General features: G+C 36.3%; 2 protein-coding genes across 4 annotated transcripts; one reads left to right on the top strand and one right to left on the bottom strand.

The window, feature by feature from the left end:
- Positions 1 to 1,773: 1,773 nt before the first annotated feature.
- slc2a11a (solute carrier family 2 member 11a) lies at positions 1,774 to 9,827 on the bottom strand. 2 transcript variants are annotated; one of them, XM_079627852.1, is made up of 13 exons: positions 9,408 to 9,827; positions 8,352 to 8,402; positions 7,924 to 8,022; positions 7,631 to 7,791; positions 7,339 to 7,463; positions 7,067 to 7,196; positions 6,724 to 6,872; positions 5,808 to 5,995; positions 4,678 to 4,788; positions 4,201 to 4,302; positions 3,702 to 3,777; positions 3,010 to 3,137; positions 1,774 to 2,146 (listed from the first exon to the last, which is right to left on the bottom strand). In XM_079627852.1, the coding sequence occupies exons 2-13, from the start codon at positions 8,370 to 8,372 to the stop codon at positions 1,928 to 1,930; spliced, it is 1,509 nt and encodes a 502-aa protein (XP_079483978.1). In that variant the 5' UTR covers positions 8,373 to 8,402; positions 9,408 to 9,827; the 3' UTR covers positions 1,774 to 1,927. The 2 variants fall into 2 exon arrangements, with proteins under 2 accessions (XP_079483978.1, XP_079483979.1); XM_079627853.1 differs by lacking the exon at positions 9,408 to 9,827 and adding an exon at positions 8,584 to 8,741.
- On the top strand, positions 9,750 to 22,326 carry tgfa (transforming growth factor, alpha). Of its 2 annotated transcripts, XM_079627877.1 has the most exons (7): positions 9,784 to 10,268; positions 13,405 to 13,545; positions 16,138 to 16,252; positions 17,270 to 17,419; positions 18,523 to 18,632; positions 19,643 to 19,663; positions 19,808 to 22,326. In XM_079627877.1, exons 1-7 carry the CDS (start codon positions 10,226 to 10,228, stop codon positions 19,813 to 19,815), a joined length of 588 nt encoding a protein of 195 aa, XP_079484003.1. In that variant the 5' UTR covers positions 9,784 to 10,225; the 3' UTR covers positions 19,816 to 22,326. The 2 variants fall into 2 exon arrangements, with proteins under 2 accessions (XP_079484004.1, XP_079484003.1); XM_079627878.1 differs by lacking the exon at positions 19,643 to 19,663 and having other exon boundaries at positions 9,750 to 10,268.
- Positions 22,327 to 24,306: the final 1,980 nt, after the last annotated feature.

The following is a 24,306-nucleotide window of genomic DNA, read 5'->3' as shown; positions in this document are numbered from 1 at the left end:
TTGTATAAAATCATAGTTAGATACAGGAAACCATTTGTTTAAAACATTAATACTGCAGGTACTAAGTAGAATATATATAGGCTATATATATATACATACATACATATATATATATATATATATTTGTATTTAACACAGTATAACCAAAACTGTACTTTTGCTTTTTTGGCCCTCTGCTAAAAGGGTCATGAAGCTCTCTAAACTAACAGATTTATGTGTGTTGAACAGCATTGAAGACAATGTTAGCATCTTAGTTTTAATAGTAGGGGGGAAATGGTTAATTTTGAGCTTCTGAGTGTAAAATCTGCATTATGTGTCGATGTCACACGTGGTGACATGGCAATACACTATAATACTGCGATGACGCGTCGGTGTCACATATTTTCTTATCCCATGAGAAGACACTGTTTCTTAATTGTTCATGACAGCACGAGGTGCTCTCCTATGATATGACAGACGTGTCAAACTGTGAGATCAAGTAATAGATGACAGAGGCGTTCATGTGTTTGTTTCCGTGGTTCATGTGTTTGTTTCCGTGGTGTAAAAGTTTGGCTGTGTTGCATTTGGGCATTTCCCCACAATGCTGCTAGGGCAAGACTCTGGCTGCAGGGGGTTGGTTAGCCATCAACTACTGACACATCAAAACTGTATGAAAGAGAGGCGTTTCATTATCCTTTAATAGCTAATCCATTTCCCAGTATCCAAAAATCTTTGGCAAAACAGGCCTCAAAAGGTTTGTTGTATTATATGAATGTAGTATTATATGACAATTTACAACTTCAATATTTCTAGGCTTTTTAACAGCCTAGTCTAGCAGAGAATACATTACTTAAGGTCAGCTAAACCAGTTGTATGTCCCTTATGTCATGGACTGCATTTCCCATCATCAAACCACGCACTCCTGAAACTCATCTAGCCCTCATCACCAGCACTATAAGAGCACACACACTCCCTCGGTCATGGTTCTGACATCATCTGATGCTACGGACTACTTTGCCTGCTTAAATGTTCCCGACTACCTCGATAGCTACTGCTGTTACCTCATTCAAGTAGATTTCCAGTCATCCCATCATCTTCCAGTCATCCCTCGTATCTGTGTAGTTCCCTCCTGGCTGTGTGTGTGCAACGGTTCTGTAAAAGACTGAAAGTTAACATTAAAAGCCTATCTCATCTAAGGAACTCAAGTATAATCTCTTACCTGTTCATGCAATGTGTTCCTGCCATATCTGCAAATAAACCTGCTTGAGTTTTACCTCAGTTCAGGTCATTGAGTCCAAGCCTGAGCGTGACACCTTCAAAGTAGGCATGTGGAACTAAGTATATTTGTGCAGATAATCTTGCAGAAATAAACAACTAGATTTAGCTGAATAGTCCTGTTAATCTGTTCTAAACACTAGCAATAATCATGTGTTTACTATGAACTAAAGCTCTCTGTTGCCATAGAAAAGCATCAGGGGGTTCGCCGTAAGGCTGTTGCTGAGTCACATTGACCTTAAGGAGAAACATTCAGCAGAATTGTTATAACTGCACACCCTCAATGACGCTGCCAATGTCAACTAGCCCAAGTGTTATCTGAACTCATCTCCTGTATCAGATGTGCTAACAAAACTACAAAAAAAGGTTTAGTTTTTCTTCCCTGATGGGAATCAAGATAAAGGAAGCTAGGGAACATCTTTTCTTCATTTCTGAGCAGTTAGGTCTATGGTTGGTAAGTAATGTGAGACAGTAATGCATTATTAATGGATTAATCAAATAAGTAATGCAAGTCGGTTTAGTGATGAAGAACATATTTAATCAGCAAGTAATGCATGTAAAAAAAGAACATGACAAGATGTAAACTCACTGTGGGATGAATGAACAATTCAGGCATTATTTCAAAGATATTTTTCTAAAAATGTTAGTTTAGTTGATGAGAATGTTGAACACACTATAAGGCAGTGGAGTGAAAGACTTCCCCTAGTTGGTACTGGGCTTGAATTACTTCTGGATCCATGTTGCCGTGTCCACGGTAGTTGAGTCTGTGAAACTCTTTAGTGATCATGGCTAGGGTCTTTCCCTTGGTTTCAGGCAGAAACATCCAAATAAATGAAGCAGTCAGGAGGCATACAGCCCCAAATGGCACAAAGCAATAATGTCCCAAACCGCTCTGCAAAAACACAAAGAGGGCTTTCATAAAAAGAAGAAATACTATTCCTAACCGGTATCTACAAATCCTTGAAACATGACACATTTACTTACCAACACTACATTAGACATTAAAGGGACAGTTCACCTGATAATAAAAATTCTTTCATGTTTTACTCACCCTCATGCCATTGCCAATGTATATACCTTTCTTTCTTCAGATGAACACAAACAAAGATTTTTAAACGATAGGTGTGTGTAAGAAAAATACAAAAATGTTGACCTTTTTCTAAACTATAAATAAATTCTTCAGGTCTACTGTCATACAAGCGATCACGAGAGGAACGTTAAGTGAGTTGTGAAGTTTGAGCAAGAAGTAACACGGATGACGACCATTTTTTGTCCGAGCTTCTTAACGCTCTTATGTCACGTCAGCTCTCCTTCTCATGAACGCTCGAATGACAGTAGACCAGAAGCAATGATTTCGTTTGCTTCAGAAGACATTGATTCATCCACAGGTCCTATGGATTGACGTCTCATCTCGGTTGTGGTTTTTCAAGCGTCAACCAAGCAGCACCCATTCAATGACATTATACGGACTCACAGAGTTTGACTATTTATAAACAAAAATCTTTGTCTGTTTTTATCTGAAGAAAATAAAGTCATATGCATTGGAGATGGCATGAGGGTGAGCAAATGAGAGAATTTTCATTTTTGGGTGAACTGACCCTTTAAGACTTGTTTTCAGAGAATTGTGTTGTTTTTGCACTGGCAGTTTTTTTAAACCTTATTTTGAACTATACATAAAATGAGTGAAAGAATATGAATAATTGATAAAGAAGTCATTTTTGCCATGAACAATAAATGAGTCTGTTATTCTCTCACCACAAGGAAAGGGAAGATCATGCCGATAATGAAGAGGTTCAGCCACATTAGAGAGCCAGCAGTCATGTAGGCGGCAGGACGTGCTGTCTGGTTAAAAATCTCTGTTGGAAGGATTCCAGTCACCCCAGCTAGCATATGAAGAAAATGAGCACATTGTATGAAATAACACTATATGGAATTGGTTACATTATATAAACTAGGGCTGCACAATATATCGAAATATTGCAAATGTATATATCGCGATATGCATATCACAATGGCTCAAAAAGACAAAGAGAAAATAACTCACTACTCTTGGCTTAATAACTTTTGTAGCTTTAATAAGAATCAGTATATATTTAATTTGTACAGTGAAAACTAAGCAGTGTTTTATTTTTACATTTGATTATTCAGTTTCTGTTGTTAACTAAACCTAATGTAGGCTTATGCTCTTATGCTACTGCTGTTCACTTTCAGAAGTTGTAGGGATGTTTTCTTGTCACAAAAATAGTGTGCAGGTAGTGCAGTACTAGTGTCCAATAGTATGTAGGTTATATCATTTTAAATATTTTAAAGATAATTTAAGTTTATTTTACACACTTTAAGCATTATCATATCGAATATCGCAGTATTTCACGAGTTATCGCATTTTTCTTCAATATCATGCTCCCTAATATAAACATAGTGATATATGTCAGGATGTTGTGATTCACCTGGTCCCATGCCAAAGCTGAGAATGTAGGTGAAGATGCAGGTCATGCTCATGTAAGGCATCCAGGTAACAATATTCTATTGGGAGGAAGGTCAAATCAAAACATAACTGATATTTGATCTATACTTACACGACCATTTAGAAGGTTGGAGTGATGGCTACTTTGCCATTACAGGATTAAATGCGATTTAAAAAATATATTAAAATATATAACAATATCTCACAATGTTAATGGTTATTTTTAAACAAAGATACAAAATACAGACTTGGTGAGTATAAGAAGCCACTCATAACACTCTAGATTACTGAAGTTGGACATTATGTGTCCACTTTAAGGTTAGACATTACACGAGGACTCTCAAAGGTCAACTTCAGGAGTATACACTACAAATGCAGTTTATAGTTTCTGAGCATGCATACGTGGTGTATATAACCTTCCATGTGACGATGTGTGTGCTGGTAAAGAATAAAGGGGTCATACAACATTTAATAATACACACCTCAAGTGAAAGAGCCACAGTGAAGACTACAGCCCATCCTGCCATGAGAACATAGCCGCCCATCAACATCAGCTTCCGACCCAACCTCTCTATCAATAGGTTCTACACACACACACACACACACACACACACACACACACACACACACACACACACACACACACACACACACACACACACACACACACACACACACACACACACACACACACACACACACACACACACACACACACACACACACACACACACACACACACACACACACACACAGTTACACTATTAAAAGTGGTAACCTTAGTCCTTCAAATAAATTATTTCTTGGCAAAAGGGACTATAAACACTTGTCTAGCCCTGAATGATCAGCCAAACATTTTGGACAAATTAATTCACTCACACTGTGCAAGTGGGTCAAAGGATTGCCTCTTTTTTTCTGGGACACTTACATAATTGATAACAGATTAAATGAAGACTTACACACATAATGCAAGCTGTGAATTCACACATCCCAGTGCCAATTGTCACATATTGGATCTGTCCTGCAGATATTCCCGCTTCTTGGAACACATATGATGCATAGAAGTAAATCTGAGGAATGAAAGAAAGAGGCCCTTAATCTTTTGAATTTCTGAGTATGCAAAAAAAAAAAAAAAAGCATACACACAAAACCCAAACACACCAACACTAACACTTGCAATCCTTCTGAAATAATTTCTAGTTATGTAAGTAAGAAGTGTTTGGCACAGGAGAGATTTTACAAAAGCTGTACACAAGGCAGGTCAACCAGTCATTTTGCTTATTCAGTTCCTTTGTGAATATACAGAAAAAGATTCAAATGTGTTTTTCAAAGGTATTCTACACATTAACCACAAATGTTAAATAAATGAAGGGAATTATCTGTTTTTTTAAATTAAATTTCTTAAATTTCTTTTATCACAATATCAGAGAAGTGATTTTGAAAAGTCTCTTATGCTCACCAAGGCTGCATTTTATTTGAATATATGTTTGAATCTAATTTATTCTTGTGATGGCAAAATTGAAATTTCAGCATAATTACTCCAGTCTTCAGTGTCACATGATCCTTCAGAAACCCTTCTAATGCTGAATATGTTCAAGAAACATTTCTTATTATCAATGTTGAAAACAGTTGTGCTGCCTAATATTTTTGCCATGATACATTTTTTCAGGATTCTTTGATAATTAGAAAGTTCAAATGAAAAGCAAAAGAACATATTTTTTAATAAAAATGTAAAAGTCTTAACTGTCAATTTTGATACGGTGTAACAACTTTTGAACGGTGTAAATACAGTGAGATTGATATTTTATCAAATATGATGGGGACATGACATTCTGACTTCTGCTAACTGCTTTGTGTGAGTCTGTTTGCATGCATTTTTACCCTTGGAAGCATGAAGACTCTGTGCATATTCTTTCAAATATAAACATTAAGCCTGCAACAAGCATTCATTCTCATGAACAGCTAGGTATGTTTTCTTTGGTCAACGTTCAGTTTATGAAGCATTGCACCGGCAATCCAGTTACACTTGAACTTCCAACTAAGAGGCAAAGATATAACAGCACAGGATTGGACAGAGGCAGGGTCTTACTGTGTCATTACCGCACAGTTGCATGGCACTGCTCAAGACTGCCACAGAGATGAGCTGCCAGCGAACGCTGCGGTCCGTGAAGAGATCCCATGGCTGTTTGGCACGTTCTCCCTTGGTTTCATTCTGTTCCTGCAGAATCTCATCCAGCTCGTCTCTCTGTACCTCACAGCCTCGCAAACGCCGCAGTGCTGTGGAACAAGCATGATTCATGTATATAATCATGAATAAGAATTACATTCAGCATATCAGAATGAGATATTTAAAGGGATAGTTCACACAATTTGTCAGCATTTACTCGCCCTCAGTGTTTGGGGTAACCGATTACAAGTAACGCGAGTTACGTAATCAGATTATGCATTACTTTTAAATTCACTTTTTTTTTATAAGTAATACAGGTTACTTTGTTCTCCCATTACTGATGTAAGAGTGTTGAACTCTTGCATCCTATTTTTCTGCGTTCCAGAATGACGGCACAGCTGAAAGGTTTGTTTGAGTTGTGCCCTGTAATGTAAAGGTGTGAATTTGCATTTTCTTTAGCCTGAGGCTTATTCATATCACATTTGGTGTGAACGGCTATTACATTTGCCAAAAGTATAACCATTTTGTTGTTGTTATTAAAACACAAACAATCAAGCCCAGTCCAGTTGAGAACAAGTAACATTGTAACGCAATATTGCAACACATTACTTCTAAAAGTAACTTTTCCCAACACTGCTCGTCCTCATGTCGTACCAAACCATTATAACCTTTCTAACATATTCTAACATATTTTACTGCTTTTTTCTTATACAGTGGAAGCCCTTTAAAAGTGAACATTATTTGTTAATTGTGTAGGGTTAAGTGAGGCTATCATAGGCTACTATGTATTGGAGCGCATATTGTAATATACAACTGCACCAATGCGTAAGACTCATACCCATTAGGCAGGCCTCTTTGTCCCCACAGTCAATGAGGAGGTAGCGGGGACTTTCTGGAAACCAAGGCAAGGTGAGGAGTTGGATGAAGCCTGGGATAGCATTACTGGCCAATAAGTACTGCCAACACGGCTCACTACCTAACACCTCACTGAATAAAGACATGCATTTTAAAATCAGTCATTTCAGTCATGATTATCTATTTAACTCGGACATAAAAATAACAAAATAACCATTTTAAATGCACCTCATAAAGTACTCATGAAATAATTTATTTTACATCACACAAGGAAATGGTAAACACTCTCGCTGACTGCTTCGTACTGCATTAAATATGTAACTTACCTCAGACTGACCACCTGTCCCAACACCAGTCCAAATGAAGTGAAGACAGCTGAGGACAGAGACACAGCTCCTCTTAAGTGCTTCGGTGCACTTTCACCAAAATACATGGGCTGTACGTTCATACTGATGCCTGAATATAAATAGAGAGGATGGATGGTTTATAATGATACCAATGAAGAAACTAGCCATCTCAATCTCAAAATATAAAGGGCCCATTATTGATAATCACATTTACAGGTAAAAAAAAATATATACATATATATAGACAGTACCTGCATTTATGCCAACCAAAAATCTGGAGATGATAATCATCTCAAATGACTTTGCCGTTCGGCTCAGCAATGCAAGCAGTGAACTTGAGAAGAGAAACACATTGTTCAGCAACATAGTCTTCTTCCTTGGAAAAAAGAACATAACAGGGCAAACTATAAACAATTTCTTACTTAAAATTCACTGCATTTTAAATCTAAAACACATTTGAATTAAATAAAACAATTGGTAAGAAACACGAGAAACATGTATACTGTGACTGTAAATACAAGATAGAGACAGAAGTGATTGTACCTCCCGAACCGTACAGACGTTGGCCCTGCTATCAAGGCCCCAGTAAAGCCGCCCAATGAGAAAATGGAAACTATAAAGGTCCATATCAGTGTGACCTCATAAACCCCCAACTGTATTCCCCATCGCTCCTGAAATGTCTCATTGACAAACTTTTGAATGAACTGTAGGAAGGAACACAGAACACAAAACTTGTAATTAGCCTTCACAGACACACACAGACAACTAATATGGCGAAAATAAATGCAAAATATTTTTCCTCTTTCACACAAACCCGATGAAACACTGTTCCTTACAACAGTCGGTGCATTCATTATGGCCAGGTTGTATCCATATTGTAGTGTTCCCCCAATAGCTGCAGAGGTCACCATTAATGCCAAGGTGTACATATGACCCTGATTAGAAAAGAGAACTATGATGTTATGTTAAGGCACATCTAGGCAACAAAAACTTAATAAAATTAAATTGCAATTAAATTCAACGTATAGGCTACTCTCTAAATGTGCAATCATATGTTATGTATTACTATTGCCCCATTGAATGGATTTAAAATGTGGTTAACACATTTTTTTAATTGACTTTAAATTTTCTTTTTTGATGAATTGTATAATATATCAATATAGTGACGGTTACACGTGACTTTACAGTAAAACGTACAAATTGTTAAATCATTTAAAAAAAATCTGACTGATGGAAAAGAACTCCAGCAATAGGATAATCGTACCTTCTTCTCATTTGTACTCATGATGATGTCTTCTTTGAGCTAATGATTTGCCTTGAGAAAATAATCCAGAGGTTAAATCCAAGAATAGAGAAGGTTGACTGTCAGTTTATTCTGTGCTCGCCATAAAATTTGATTTTGGTGTTCCTCCGAGAATGGTGCGTAAAGACACAATGACACGCGTCTTCAAATGTTACAGCCAATAAGAAACTTAATGGTCAGTCACGATACTCACAATTTATATAGTTTAACTAACCACCCTCTTGACTAGATAAAACAATGATTTTCGAATCCTCTTGAGAACTTCTGTTGAATTAAAAAGGCACCTGCTCCTTACAAATACTTTGGCATTGTGTGTCCATGTAAAAGTCCAAAATGAGATCAACGTAGTTCAACTCCACCTATCGGAATGTATATATAACTGTACGTGTCACTGAATTTAGTTATGAAGTATTATTTTATTTTATTTTCAATATAAAAAATGCTTTTAGCTTGTTTTACATTTAGTCAGCACAAGTAGGCTTATACTATGGCATATAATGGAATCGAAGCATGTAATAGCAAGATTTGAAATAATATTGAGCTTATCCATTTATTCCACTAGAGGGCAACATAACATTATTATAATTTTGCACTCTTGACGTTTGCACTCTTCTGAAATTTTTACAATCGTTTTAAGGTGTAGGTATGGCTTGGTTTATTGGTTGACCTATGAAATAAATTAGCATATACTTTTGGATCAACTTCTAGTTTAGGTAACGCAAATAAATACATAACTGTCAGTCTGACCCAAAACCTGGACAAAACTTCCGCTCCTTACAAAAAAAACGATACAAAGTATGAACAGAGCCCGTCTACAGACATTCTCTGGTATGAATTAGAAAACGCACAAAAACGTCATAACAAAAAGAGAGATTTTCAAATTAATTTATTTTAAACATAACCATATTTTGTGAGTGTCCCAGTATAGGCTTTAGGCCTATGTTCTAATTTTGGCCTTCAGTCAGTGTAATCTAATCTTTAGGAAATATATTTAACCAGGAATAAGAAATAGCCTACCTGACTGTGGGAGTGGATTGGAAACAGACGCCACATCTCACATGTAAAGGTAAACTTGACATAAGAGGTAGCCAGGTCAGTGTAACCAGGAATCTGACAATAATCTGACACAAATAATAAAAACTGTATATAACTCTTTCTTCAAACAGTAAACGTTTAACAATAAACGTACAACTTCACTTCACTATGCTATAGTTCTGAAAATCAATGTCCACATAAAATATGCGTGCTTAGAAAATGAAAGCTGAAACCGTATTATTAAATTACTCATTGCGAAATATTGTTAATAGGGGTTTAAACAAATTGTGTTCCAAACATTAGCGGTTTCCAGCAATGCACTGCTCTCTTTAGCTCACGCGCGCGCGCACGCACGCTCACTCACGCACGCACACACAACAGAAGGATGTCAACTTGGGTGTGGAGAGGGTCCTGCGCTATGAGTAATTTATAAAGTAATTCTGTAGTTTAACAATGTTTTACCACTGATCTTTATCATCATAGTGAATAAGAAAAAAAGTTAGCGTTTCTATATCAGCGGTAAAACGGAGTTTGACGGCAAGTTCAAAATACCTGGATTGACGCATGGCGTAATTGTGTTGAGTAGGCTAACGCGTTACATGAAACTATGAAGAAAGACGAACACAGTTTTACTATGGCAGTCAGATTTCTGACCACTGTGACGGAATATTAACAATATTAGTCAATCTCAAGAATAGGCGCGTGACTTCATCTATGTTGGCAAAGATAGGCTAAATGTTTTAATAAGAGACGACGCCTCGAATCCTTCACCAACAAGTTACAAACATAAACGCCTTATAATGATGTATCGTGCTTTTTGGGATACAATATTTCTTCTCACCGGTGAGTAAATGTATTTGATGTTGTGTTCATTCGATTTACTGGCATTATTTTTATTAGATAACTTTGGAAATGTAAATAATACGTAAATTAAGCAAATATTATAATTATTTGAAATCTTGTCCTTTACAAGAAAATTATTATAAGATGTTGCCAGCCACATTTTAAATGCTAATTCCTCAAGTGGATTTAAGCTTACTCAAATTATTAGAATATTTTTTGATTCAGAGGTTGAAATTGAAGATGTGAGCTATGCATGCTTTCATATTATTTATGTGCATGTGATTTTCCAGTTGTGTTTTATATATTATAGTTTTATCATGATTTGACAATACTCTAGTCTAGTCATCAATTTAAAACACATTTAGTATCCTGACACCTGCTGTTCAGTCACATCATTAGTAGTGAAGAACTTGGGTGTCCAACATATATTTATTCTGCATTGTTGTGCATCTTTTCAGCTTGATAGCATGCAAAATGTGCTGTCAGTGTTTACCAAGACGTGGAAGAAGCAGTGGTTTGCTCTCCTTTTTTGTCCAGCAGCTTCTTTGGCTCAGTAGTCTTGCTCCTGTCATTAACAAGGTTAACAGGGCTTAGTTTAAATATAGACCCATTCTTTAGTGTCCATCCTTTATGGCTTTGTCCCTACGAAGGCACGTTCCTAACTCGGCAAGCAGTTTCAGAGAGAGAAAGTCTGTCAAGTTTTATGAAAGAAATCAAAAATCTCTAGGACATCATGTGTGTTTTTGCTTTCTGTGCTTTAAATAGTAAGCAAATATTTATATGTAGTACATCATGGCATTCATAAACCTGCCTGATGCCCCATAAAGTAACTCATTTGATTGACTGAATGGTTGTACTAGTAGCAGCTATTTGATTTTTCAAAGAAATATATGAGGTCCCATTATCTCAGAAAGTGATTTTGGTACACCGATAGTTAAGGAATGGCAGTTTTTGTAATTTGGGAATACCCTTGTTTTCTTAACTTAAATACCTAGTTCACTCATTTAATTTTAATTATGTCATTATTTACTCACCCTCATGTTGTTTCAAATCTGTATGACTTTCTATCTTCTGTGGAACATAAAAGTCGATATTTTGAGAAAAGTCTTGGAGTTATTTTGTCCATAACATTGAAATCAATGATCAACAAAACTGTTTTACTAACGTTCTTTAAAATATCTTCGTTTGTGTTCCACGAAAGAAAGAAATGCACACAGTGATGAATCCTTATTTTATTTGATCCTTATTATTTTTAAATACATTTTTATTTACCTTATTTATTCTCTCTTTACATGCAGGTAATATATGTACAGAGTAACACGGCTCTGACAAGAGTTTAATTTAAAATGTATCAACATAAATTTATCAATGTATTTTGTGAACCATCTCCTGCTTGCTGGATGCATATGTTTTAAATATTAACATGACATGGGATATTAACACTAAAGCATTATTGTAACCAGAAGAGTTTTTATAAGGAGTTTTCCAGTTCAATGAGACTTAGGGCCCTCTCATTTAACAGGAATTTTCATAAAGTCCCTGTGCACACAGAATGTGAACATGCCTTGAGGTCCCAGACTCTCTTCCTAACCATTTTAGTGGCACAACAATGAACATTAGTCAGACTTTTCAAATCTGGATTTTGCTATTTGTATTTACAGATGTAGATGGCCTGTGAATCAGTATGCATGGGGCTTTTGTTTTGTAGGGCTGTCAATATAAAAAAATTCTTAATTAGACATGATATACAGATTATATTTAAAAATACCGGTAATAAATCTCATGAACCATTATGAATGAAGAGCATGTAACATAGAATCGATCCAGAGGCCTTAGTAATTGTATTTTTTTTAAATCATATAAAACAAAAAACCTACATTAACATGTTAAATTGACACGTTGACAGACCAGTGTTAAAATATTTTTTTTTTTATCCAAAACTGACTGCTGCCTCACGGTCTGTTTCTGTGCTGCCTCCTAACCATCATGGAATCTTATTTTAAGTTACCAATTTGAAATGCACTGTAAAGACAGCAACTCAAATCTCCACACAAATAGCTCTTCACACGAGTTGCTCAACTAATTTTCAGTAGTTTGGTGTTAACATGTTGCTAAGCTAATGGACAATACTCTAATACGCATTGAATGAAATAAGTTTATTTATAATCAACATTATCTTGACTCAACTGGCAAGATCTGAGCTCATCGCAAATATGATTCTATGCACCTATGATGCCTTAACCTTCTTTCTAGGGAAATCTTAAAACAGAGCGATAAACTTTGGGATTTTTGGTGGTCTGTGACAAAACCCCAGGATCGCGGCCAAATCGGTGTTCGTTGCAGTGGCCAATGCTCGTTAAATATGAGCAGGTCTGCGATGTGATCAGACGTGGCGATATTTGATATTATCGCCATGTGATCTTTTACTGTGTGCAGTGAAACGACAAGGTGGAACTAATCCAGCCGCAGTGCAGATGGTATAAACGTAAACGTAAAAAACGTAAAAAAAACGTGCTCGAATTTATGTGAGAGAAAATTTTTTTCCACTGTTGGTCGGGACTGCCTCTTGACAAAATGTCTTGTAGTTTGTCCACCTCATCAGCATTGTGTCAGGCAACAGATGAAAAGAAACCTTGTTGTCTAGTGTGAGCAGTGAGCACCACAGCAAATCAGATAGTCTTACAGTCCTTTGTATGTGGAGAGATCCGCTTTACAAATCCACTTTAATTTATCTTAACCCAGTCATTCGCTGTAGCTGTTCTCAAAATAGTTTGAAGGTTAGAAGTCAGAAACTCCCACTGTTGTTCCAGGGTATTTTAATTGTTCTCTGAGTCTAAAGTAAGCGGGCTTTAAGTAGCTATTTCTCATTTGTGCTAGACGCCACTCAAGCCTTTTTCTCTCTTGTGTGTGATGCTGTTGCTCCGCTGTTTTCTCATTGCTGTAACGGTTATGGGTCTGGCATTTTTTGACTTTTTTGGATCCTCATTTTCAGATATGGGTAAGAGGTTTACAAAACTAGATTTAACTACGAGTCAGTAGAAGGGATATTTAAAAGGTTTTGAACACCTCAACAATGCTACTGTTTCATTGTAGTGCTATTGATTTTGAATATGTGCTTGTTGTATTTGATTTGTAGGCTCCCTTTTCACATATGGGCAGGTACAAGAGAATTCTACCTCAACAACGACTATTGCAACCACCACAACTACAACTACCTCCTCTACCACAACAACCACCAGCAGCTCGACGACAACCACTACTACTACACGTGTCAGAAGTATGTTCTGTCTGCTCTTTCCTTTTTGCTCAGCTCTTTTTTGGCTTTAAATGTCTGAAATATATATGCCTGAATAAGGATTCTGAATAGCCTGAAATGAGTCGTCAGCAATTCCTCTTACTTCCTGCTCAAATCTACATAGGTTTGTAACAAATTCCCATAATGACAGCCTATGGTCTCCATTGGTTCTGTCCCAAGGTAAGTCTTGTGGACTTACAATGGCTGCCACGTGCGTGTGTCTGTTAAGTCCATGAGACCATAGGGTGACCCATTTGTCATTTTAGGTTTCAGAAAGGTGCTCGCGAGCGGTCGATATACGCCCTCGATGCGCACTTTTGCATAGCCCGCACTGTTCCGAGCTCCACAGCAGACTTCTCTCCGACAGTCAAATGTCATGAAAGTTATGTCGGAGTTATGTCATGAAAGTGCGGACTCGCAGGAAGACCGCATGTGCTTAGGGTGCCATTTGGGACAGGGCTATTGGCAGCCCGTAAACAATATCTACTTTGACCCGCCTCAAACATTGTAGTTGTAGCTTAAACCTGGAAGAGTTTGGTTTGAGTTGTCAACTTGTCGAGAAGACACGTTTTCTGCCCTGTGAAGCCAAATCCACTTTGCACTCTCTTCAAAAGGATGAGGACTCGGCTACAATCGATAAATTGATATAGAATTAAAACCGATGCAATCTTTATTGTTCGGATCACTGTGTATTAGAGCTGCGCGATTAATCATTAAAAACCGCAGTCTCGATTTAAAGACCCACACAATCTTATTCCTAAATGACAACGATTCGGTTATGTCTATTAAACCTTTGACAAGTACGATCACAGCGGAACGTTCAAATCTATATTGGCACACCTGCTGAGCCTGAGAGCAGATGTCTTGTAAAGGTGTGAAACAGCTTCACAAACAGTCTTTTCAACCACACAGTAGTATGAAAGTAATTCATATTCACAGAAGTATTGCGATAAAAGTTTATTGTTCAGATATAAACTCTGATTTCTACGGTAGTGAATCACTTTTTGAAAGTAGCGTGACACTTCATATAAAGACTGTATCATTTACATCATTACACCTGTAGGTGTTATTTTGTTTAGTTGTCTATTCAGAATCGTGGGAGAATCATAATTCCAATTAAATAAAATAAAAATTCATGATTTATTCAGAACCATGCAACTCTACTGTGAATCAAGTTTTGAGGAAGCCTCCAGAGCTGAAATTCAGATATGGTAATTGGCTTTTTGTTTCTGACACGCGCTGTATGCTGTAGACCAATCACAACAGACTGAGCCATCTGACAAATCAAAGCAGAGTATGCTCTCGGAAAGGAGTGGTTTAAAAAGACCTGAATCCTTTATTGAACTGTTTCAGACACTGTGAGAAAAGAGGTGATGCTGCAGTGTATATTATGAGAAAATGTAATTGTTTTTTGGATGCATGTAAACATATTGTAGGAGACCTATGAAACAAAATGAGTAACCTTTAAAATATCATAATATTTTGACTTGGTCATGTTTAATTAATTTTGCTTAACTCGATCTTCCCGTGAGTTAAGCTTCCCGTCATCTTCTCTCTGCTGACACATGCTGAATATCTCCAATCATTTAGTCTTGATGCTTAAACCCGGCCATTTCAAAATTGAAAGCTTGCATTCATTTTTAAGTGCAACTCCCACATCCTAAAATCCAATCAACAGCCAATGGATAGAACCAAGCCCTAAATTGTTTTCTTTTTCAATAATCTGCTTCACTTGGATGCACATCACAATACAGAATATTTGTCGCTGCTTCCATTTCATCGCAACTTTTAACCACTTATTTTCTCTGACTATTTGTTTAAAAACAGTTTAGACCCAATTTCGTACCCAATTCATGGAGTTCCAGTAGTGGACACCTTGTTTTATCATACCTTTTCTCACAATGAATTCACACATGATAATTGTGGGCTGCTAATACAACGACAGCAGGTTTCATCCAATGTCAATTTCAGTTTGCCTTTTTTTTTTTACTCATTATACAGCAGACAGTTTTTATCCAATGTAAATACCTTTTTGTAGACAAAGCTCACTATGATTAGAGAGGGGAATTTGTCCATTGTAAGAAAGCACCTCAGATCTTGACTAGTCCTAGCTAAGTCTTGCTCTTTCTTGTCTTACACCATGTCTCCTTTTGTACTCTCTTTAGATCAAATGTTTGCCTTAGGGGGGATAGAGTCTGAGAAACTGCCGCGTCTTGAAATAATAGAAACTAAAGGGCTATGATATTGCACATAATATCAAATCCTCTCATTCTGATTTGTAACCTGGCTGAGGACTTGTAATTTCTTTACTCCCTTCTACTTCTCTTTCACAAAATATCACAAATTTTGCTCTAGCTTTGATTTAATTGAAGTAGATCGAGTTGTTTGTGTTAAAGTAATCTTGTTAAAGTAAAATTTACGAGAAACCGAGATACAAGGCAATGGTCATCAGGCAAAACATTTGCAAATACGTTTTTAAGAAATTCTTGCCTAGATCTTAATTTTTTTTATTAAGCAAGATATTGTCATTAATGTCAGCATTAAACCCATGTTCTCTTTATTTTGTTATTGAAGAATTTATAGCAGCCGCTGTCCACTCTCACTTCGATGACTGCCCCGACACCCACAACCACTTCTGTTTTCACGGCACGTGCCGCTTTCTCATCCTGGAGGAAACACCTGCATGTGTGTAAGTCCTGAGATTTATTTCAGACTGAATATTAAGATTTTGCTGTGTTTAATTTAGCTGCTCTCTTGACTCCCCCCAAGTCTGTGAACAATCCTCATGATCACACTAGCCCCCCCCCCCCCCCCCCCCCCCCCTTTGATCATTGAAACAGTCTGTTTTCAAGCAATCAAATCAGATCTTATTTTCTGCCATATATTCATCAGTTGATGTAGGGGTGGCTTTGTTCTACAACAGCTGTAAACAACTTGCTGTCAGAAGGTCATACAGAGTGCTCAGAGTGTAGAGAACGGATAAGGGTGGTGTGCTGTTTTATTTATTGCCATCACCACCACCAGCATCACTATGGCACTTTGTATCTGAAATAAAATGTCATTTTTTTCAATGATCAAGATGCACAACAGTTTCCATAAATCCTAATACTGCGATTGTGGTTTAGGTTGGATTTATATTGAAAAAAAAAAATCTGTGTATTTTTTTTTTCCTTTTTTCTTTTTTGCTCAGCCAACATATATTTTTATATAATAATAATAGGATTAGAATCGAAAATGCAAAATAATAAATAAATTGTATTTGTCATGCCAGTATGAAGAAGCCTAAGCAGTCTGACATGAATTTTGATTGCTGACTCACTTGGATAAATTCTTGCTGACAGCATGTTCATTGAGCTGTCCATGTGTAGACAAGCATGTTTGTTCTTTGCTAAATTGCTTTTCCGTGTATAAATTTGGCACAATAGCAGAATTCAAATCTGTGTTGGTGCTTGTGTCTGAGTTGGTATGAGTCCTCCTGTTGTCAGGGAATTTGTTCTCTCCATGTCCACATCCGTATGTAGTAGTTCACCACAGAATGTCAAATTACTTTAATTTGATTGATTTTATGAACATTATACTGACAGATTCCTCATTCTGGAATTAAATAAAAAACATCTATTATATATATTTGGGCTAACTTTTGCTGAGCATGTTTTCATATTTTTTTCAATGATAATAAGATGGACACTTGTGTATGTTTGTGTAGATGTCATCCTGGCTTTATGGGTATGCGATGTGAACATGCGGACCTCTTGGCAGTGGTGGCGTCTAACCACAGGCAGCAGACTGTGGCCACCATGCTGGTGTTATGTGTGGTGGGCAGTGTCCTACTCATGCTGCTCTGCACTTTACTAAAGTGAGTATTATTCATTTAGCACACATTTCATTTGATTCATTTTGTCAATTTGTTTTGTACCGGTCAAAAGTTTGGAATAATTATGTTTTTTTTTAAATGAAAGGCTGCATTTATTTGACAATTTATACAATTTAAAAGAAATGTTTTCCATTGTAAGATATTTTAAAATGTAATTTATTCTTGTGATGACAGCTGAATTTTCCGCATTTTCATGTCACATGATCCTTCAGAAATCATTCTTGGTGTTGATGAACGCTAATTTTTTAAATTAGTGATTTACAATATTGCATGACTCCTTAAAGTAACGAATTACATTACTTAGTTACTTTAAATGGAAAGTACTGCGTTACGCTACTTTTACGTTACTTTTTCTTACCTGGCTGAGACTTGATCTCCAAGGCTCCAAGAACTTTTTTTTGAAAGTTTATTACTTCTTTTTCAAACTAAAAGTAATGCATTCAACAACATAGCCTGTTAACATGCACCTCATTTTCTTTTAAAAGCAAATTTCGAATATTATTATATTCTGACCGACATTTCCTGACCCCTAGAGCTATGTAATGCTATACAAAAGATCTCTTAACATTATAGGTTATTATTACCTACTGTTACTGTATAACTTTTTTATTGAAAGTAAAAAAGTACTGTGTTTTTGTTACTTTTGTAACTTTTTATCTGTACCCGTGCTCGAATAAGTGCGCATGTCTAAGTGACTGTTGTGGAGAAGAATTTTAATTCAGTCGTTTAAAAAATGTTTAAGCAAATTAACTTAACCGAAAAGTAATGTGCAATACTTAAAAAAAAAAAAAAAAAGTAACTCAAATGTTAATGCATTTATAAAGCAATGCGTTACTCGTTACATCAAAAAAGTAATCTGTTTACATAATGCACGTTACTTTTAATGTTACACCCAACATTGATCATTCTAATATCTAGGCCTAATACATATGTACATTTTCTTTTTCCCAGAACAAGTTATTTGTTAGTGTTTATTCTGTTGATCTATCTTTGCTGAATTAACTGTACTCTACAAACTTTGAGAGGTCATTTTGTTGTGGAAGGTCAAAGAGGTCATTTGTTGACTTCACACATTGTCTTTCTAGTTGTTGGTGGAGACGGGGTGGTTGTGGGCGAGGTAACACCATTTCGTGTTGGTCGGAGAAGCCTAGGAGTATTCTGACGGGTGGGACATCCTGCTGTCACTCAGAAACAGGTATTCTAGTGCTATATTTCCATTTTTACTACATTGTTTTGCTGAGCTGTAGGGTGATGTGTTATATGTCATGCGGTGCCTAATTATGATCATCAATAGGGGGTGTTCGCATACTGAGACCAGCATATGTGCGAGGCCTTTAACTTTTAATGGCCTATGATTTGTCTTTGCTCAAGGGTTTAAGCTGTTAGTTTAGCCATCTGTTGTCACTCTGTCAATGAACATGAGACCAATGAGAGTGTAGGGTATGGTAACTTCAGTTGGTCAGGGTAAAACATTTTCGAATAAAAAGAACAGCGTTTATTTGGAATATAGTCTTTTGTAAAAATGAAAAACTCTTTTCTATCACTTTTGATAAACTTAATGTGACCTTGTGGAATACAAGTATTAATTTCTTTCAAAATATCATACTGACCCCAAACTTTTGAACGTTAAATAATTAAAACATAATATCTTAACTAAAAATGTTCTTTTTAGTTAAGAAACTCTTTTCTATACAAAACAAATATCAGGACTTAAAACTTTAGCCTTTACATTTTAGAAAAGTTTTTTTAAGAATGATTTTGAAAGACGATTGTGTCTAAACTTTAGTCTAGTAATATATTTTCACGTTATGTTGTGAGTATATGTTCTGTGTCTTAGTGGGCAGATTATGTGTGATCACTGGTGGTACTACATATTCCCAGACATGATTATGCAATTAGAAATGGAATTGTTGGAATTTTGTCCATACAAATACCCTCAGTTATCACTGGCAGTCTGCTCACAGTGCAGCTTGTTGACAGAGTATTGCAAACCTTTAATTAGATTTGTCAACAGGACGTTGTCACATACTTTGTCAGCATCGTCAGGCATTTCTAATTGTTAGGTTGAACTGTGACTGTGTTTCCACAATAACATTTCAATACATTCGCATGCCATCAGGTTGAAGTAAAACATTGTGTCATATTCGTCTTACATGTGTATGTTTTCTCTGCCACTTCCATCTTCTTGTCTTCTCATCTCATCAGAAAATGTTCCTTATGCACAAGGTACTCTTTTCTGAAACGTCTTAGTGTAGTTTGATCAAACCCTTCTGTTTTTCTTCTCCCAGAGTCTTATTATGTAAAAAAAGAAAGAAGTGGTTTGCATTGACTTAATCCTTCCGCTTTTCATTTCTGTCTTTATCCTTTCAGTGGTTTGACACGCATTATCTGGAGTTATCCTCCACCTTACTCCTGGACTTCACTATGACTGCGTTTCTCAAGCTACAGACTCACACCGTTGGTAAGCACAGCGCATATTGGGAGCATTTCGATGTGGTCAGTGGGAGAAGACAATCAAACCTGGAACTTTTACATTCAGACAGACTGAGTCGTTTCAAAAAGGATATTTTTGGAACAACAGCAGCAATGACAAGAGTTAAAGATGGAACTCAAAAACTGAGAAACTCTGAAAGAAGAACTCAGAACAAGCTACATGGAAATCAACTACAGGATCCAGTGATGTAGAGACTGGGCCCTTTTGAAAAATATACGGATCAATGGCCAGAAACAACTGATCTGGAAGTGAAAGACGATGAGAGAGGTTTTAGAGAAACCATTCTTACTAACAGAGCTTATCTTAAAGCTATAAATATCCTTATAGATGTATAAGACGACATTCTACCGGTTTTGGTCTTTTAAAATTTTGTTATTATAAAAAGGCTTATAATATGCCTTTACTGGGATGTGCAACTCACTAAAAAAGTAGTTTAAGATATAACAACCTTTTAACAATGATATAATATCACATTTTCTGTATCACGTTATGGATAAAGAACGGGAGATTTGTTTTGATACGATTTAAGTCAGTCAATTAGCACTTAATAATAGAACTACGACTTTTGCCAATTTATTTTAACTTGATCTCCTTATAACAATGATAACACATCAGACAACGTGAGAGACTATTGCCGACTGTGAGGGACAAATATGATCTCTTACACATTATAACACTTTTACCCCAATGGAAATCAATATTTTAGGATTTTTTTTTTTAATCCAAAAATTGGAAATGTTTGGTGAAAATTTCACAATAATGACATGTAACTTCATCAGTTACGCATAGATTCACAAATCCCACTCAATATTGCCCATAATGTGCTATCAAAGATCTGTATGGTAAATGGAGCCTCGGTATGTGCACTATCTTCAGCAGCAGTGCGGCGTCACATGACATCTGCATGTTCACATTGGAATGATTGGATGCATGTCCGATCACATAATTGCACATATTTCACTGTGCACTTTTGCAGTGTACATTTCAGACACGGTTAACACAATCATCTTTAAATCTGCACTTTACGGTTTCCATGATGGATGTTGGTGATGGCTATTCACGCATCGATAACTCACTTCATTGAGTCATTGCATGCAGAGGCTCAAAGCCATGGTAATAGCAATAATAATGGATGATATTCAGTTTGAAGCACATTATCCTTTTCAACTTATTATGCAAGATATATGGATGCTTTTACACTGAAATTTTTTAAGCCATGTGTTAATTTTGTTCTCGTTATCTTATCTGTCCCCAAGCTTTTGCCAATGATCTCATGTTATAAAAAAAAAGTTGATTGACTCCTTTGGAAGGAATTTCCAGTACAGTGTCAGAAATATTTATATATCTTTATACTGCTATGTTAAAATGAGGTGCTGTTCCAAATAGAAAATATGCCATTGATAAAGAGAACACAAAAAAAGAGAACCTGAATAACCTGGTCGGCTTAGTTGGCTGTCTTCTGGTATCAGATCATGGAAGCAATTGCTGAAGTCTGATCAATGTGTGGAGAATCATAGGAATTTGATATAATGATCCCAAAAGCCTGTGTAAGTTGGAGGGGATTTATCCAAGTGACAAATTAAACACTTAGACATTTTTGAGTTATGGTCTTTGTAAATGATCAGCTTGAAAGAACAGATTCAAGATGGTTTATCAATTTATCTATATTTGAATGATCCTGCGACCTAATTAAAAATATTTGATTTAAATGTAAGCAACTAAATGTGATTTATTGAATGGATTGAGGATTACATTTATGTAAAAAAAGTGTTTGAGTTCAATGAATGAAAAGAAAATGTGCATATCTGTGTTTAACTTCGGACTGACCAAATGTTTTTTTTTGTTTTGTTGTTTTTTTGTATTTTTGAGAGGACTTTGGTTAAAATGCTAAAGTAAGTATTGGGTATTTCGGACTGAAGAGTTTTGTAACATGCAGTCATTGCATAACTTCCAGATGTGGACAGTCAGCCGTAAGGACGATGTCATAGAATAACGGATGCTCTGAATTGGCCTTTGCACCAAAGATGATGCTCAGTGTGTCATCTCTTGCTTTGTTCCAACTGAATCCCATTTAAACCTGGTTATCTGCATATCGACTGACGTTTATGTATGATATATTGTGAACACCATACGTCTTTCTCTTTAAAATGCTGTCTTGTTTCATGTTGTGGGAAAAATACTTTGTAAATAGTGCATGGGAATATTATTTTGGTTGTACTGTATATGGAGAATAAGAATTTCTTGACTGTCACTGATCATCAGTTAAGCATGAAGGTTAGATGATTATGATTCCAATATGACTGTCACATGCTTGGCTGTATGATATTTTGTTGAGTGTTTTTGACCTCTGTCTAAGTTTGCATATTTTTCCAAATAACACACAAAGTGCTGCAAATTTTGGGCTCAACCTGATTCTTTCTAATTTCATCAAATGTTTTCTAAAGCAGGTTCTTTCCCCCTTGCCAAGCTATCCTCCTCTCTTTAAACCACTCTGTCCATTTACATCCTCCATCATCTGAATATTTTAAAAGGGTCAAATGGAAATGCGAACAGAAAACCTCAGGCAGAGCTCAACAAAAAGCCCACTGCCAGAGTGCTCTTTTTACTGAGGGAAAAGCTCAGCTCTTTTATTTACTTACTCACCAATTTATTTATTTGTTTGTTTGGCTAAACCTTTTGTGAGATGAGGGGAAGGACTCTAGAGGTCATGGCCGAGAGGAGTTAAGCTTGCGCATGAGTGACCAAAGTGCTTGCGTGACATTGCGTGAGTATTTTTTAAATTCATTTAATTTGTTCGCCTTTTGTGCACATACCCTATTTTTTGCCTCAATTCTCTCCACTTATTTTATTTATCTATTTATAGAGTGAGAAGTTTTTTCTTCCTCATGTGCCCCAGGAACGAATCCTTCCTTATTAAATAAAGCTTTTTTTTAATAGCATTTATGATTCCATGAAGAACCTTTAATATCCATGGAACCATTCCACTGCAAAAGGTTCTTTATAGTGAAAAAGGTTGTTTTAGATTATTAGAAAGCTCTTCACACTAAGAAAAAAAGGGGTTATTTTAAGAACTGTTTACTGAAAAAGTTATTTGGGGAAACTTAAAAATAAGATTCCAAAATAGAGTTTCCAGTAATTCCATAGAACCATTTTATTCTGTGGCATCACTGTGAAAACCACTTTTTGGAACCTTTGTTTTTAAGAGTAGGCTATCGCGTCTTACTTCTCATCTTTCTTTGCATATTTCATCTTAACTGCTCTTAACCCCGATCTCCTCTCCATTTCTTCTCCTGCCACGATCCTCTGTTGATGGGTTCGCCAATCCCATTAAGGTTTTCAATTGGATTGGAGCACAGCCCCTCATAGCCGACTGGCTGAGCCTCTAAAGCCAGCTTTGTTTTAAGCGCTCTGCTGAGGGAACTCCCGTAAAATAGGCTACACGCTTACGGAGCAGGGAGATAGAGAAACAAAAGAAAGGATATATTCCAGTTGTAGTTTACGTGAACATCACCTGTGTAAATACTCCGAGAACAGCGCTTCTGTACCTTAGGGGAAGGGGATAGTCGATGTCCTGCTGGTGTTTGCCCTCATAATCTTCTAAGTAATTCAAAATACACTTAGAGCAGTTTTGAATAGCCTACGCCATTCTTATTTTATTTTTGCCATCTCGTTTTCGTCCAATTTTATATTCTTTTAATGTCCATCCATAACTGGTATCTGTGCCGGAGCAGATGGGGAGGAATAAGAGTATTTGGGTATTAGGGTTAAGGATTCTCCCTCTCCACCGTGTGTGTGTGCTTGCTTGTGTGCCCGCCCAGCAGCTTCGGCGGGGAAACAATCATATCAACGCTCTACAGAAATACTTCTATTGTTCTTAGACCTCATTATCTGAACTATATCACTCAAGAATTTCTGTTCTGAATCATTCGGACAATGACGTAAAAAAACAACAACAAATGATATAAACGCTTTTGTTTGTTTTGGATATTTATTTAGCTGATGTCCGTCAATGAAAATGCATTTGGTTCCCATCAATAGCCACACCAATAATAATGTAGGGTACTACAGCGCCATCTGCTGACCACCATCATTATTTTTGTTTTTAAACAAAAATTCTGCACCAGGACAAAAAGACCAAATTAACAAATGGGCAAATGCCATATTTCAGAAATATTAATTTTCTTATGAGTGCTATGAAATAATAATATAAGGGAAAACAATGTAATATTTCTAATTCTTAAATAGAATTGGTTAAGGGTCTGAGTATTGTTTTCTGAATAAAGCAGTATATGAACTTGTATGTCTCATTACTTTTGAGAACTGATATCTGAGCAGTATTTAACCAGAAACCACAGTGGATAACAATCAGACAATT

This window comes from Phoxinus phoxinus (genome assembly GCF_949152265.1).
Source record: "Phoxinus phoxinus genome assembly, chromosome: 11".
In the NCBI taxonomy this organism is placed as follows: Eukaryota; Metazoa; Chordata; class Actinopteri; order Cypriniformes; family Leuciscidae; genus Phoxinus; species Phoxinus phoxinus.
This window is presented reverse-complemented; position numbering and strand designations above follow the sequence as displayed.

Coding starts and splice junctions, on each gene's coding strand:
- slc2a11a (XM_079627852.1), bottom strand. CDS start 8,372: ATGAGTACAAATGAGAAGAAG. Junction 4,789..5,807: donor AACTGTGCGGTAATGACACA/GTAAGACCCTGC, acceptor TTCATTCCTCAG/ATTTACTTCTATGCATCATA. Junction 2,147..3,009: donor TGATCTTCCCTTTCCTTGTG/GTGAGAGAATAA, acceptor GTGTTTTTGCAG/AGCGGTTTGGGACATTATTG.
- tgfa (XM_079627877.1), top strand. CDS start 10,226: ATGATGTATCGTGCTTTTTGGGATACAATATTTCTTCTCACCG. Junction 13,546..16,137: donor TACTACTACACGTGTCAGAA/GTATGTTCTGTC, acceptor TTGTTATTGAAG/AATTTATAGCAGCCGCTGTC. Junction 17,420..18,522: donor CTGCTCTGCACTTTACTAAA/GTGAGTATTATT, acceptor TTGTCTTTCTAG/TTGTTGGTGGAGACGGGGTG.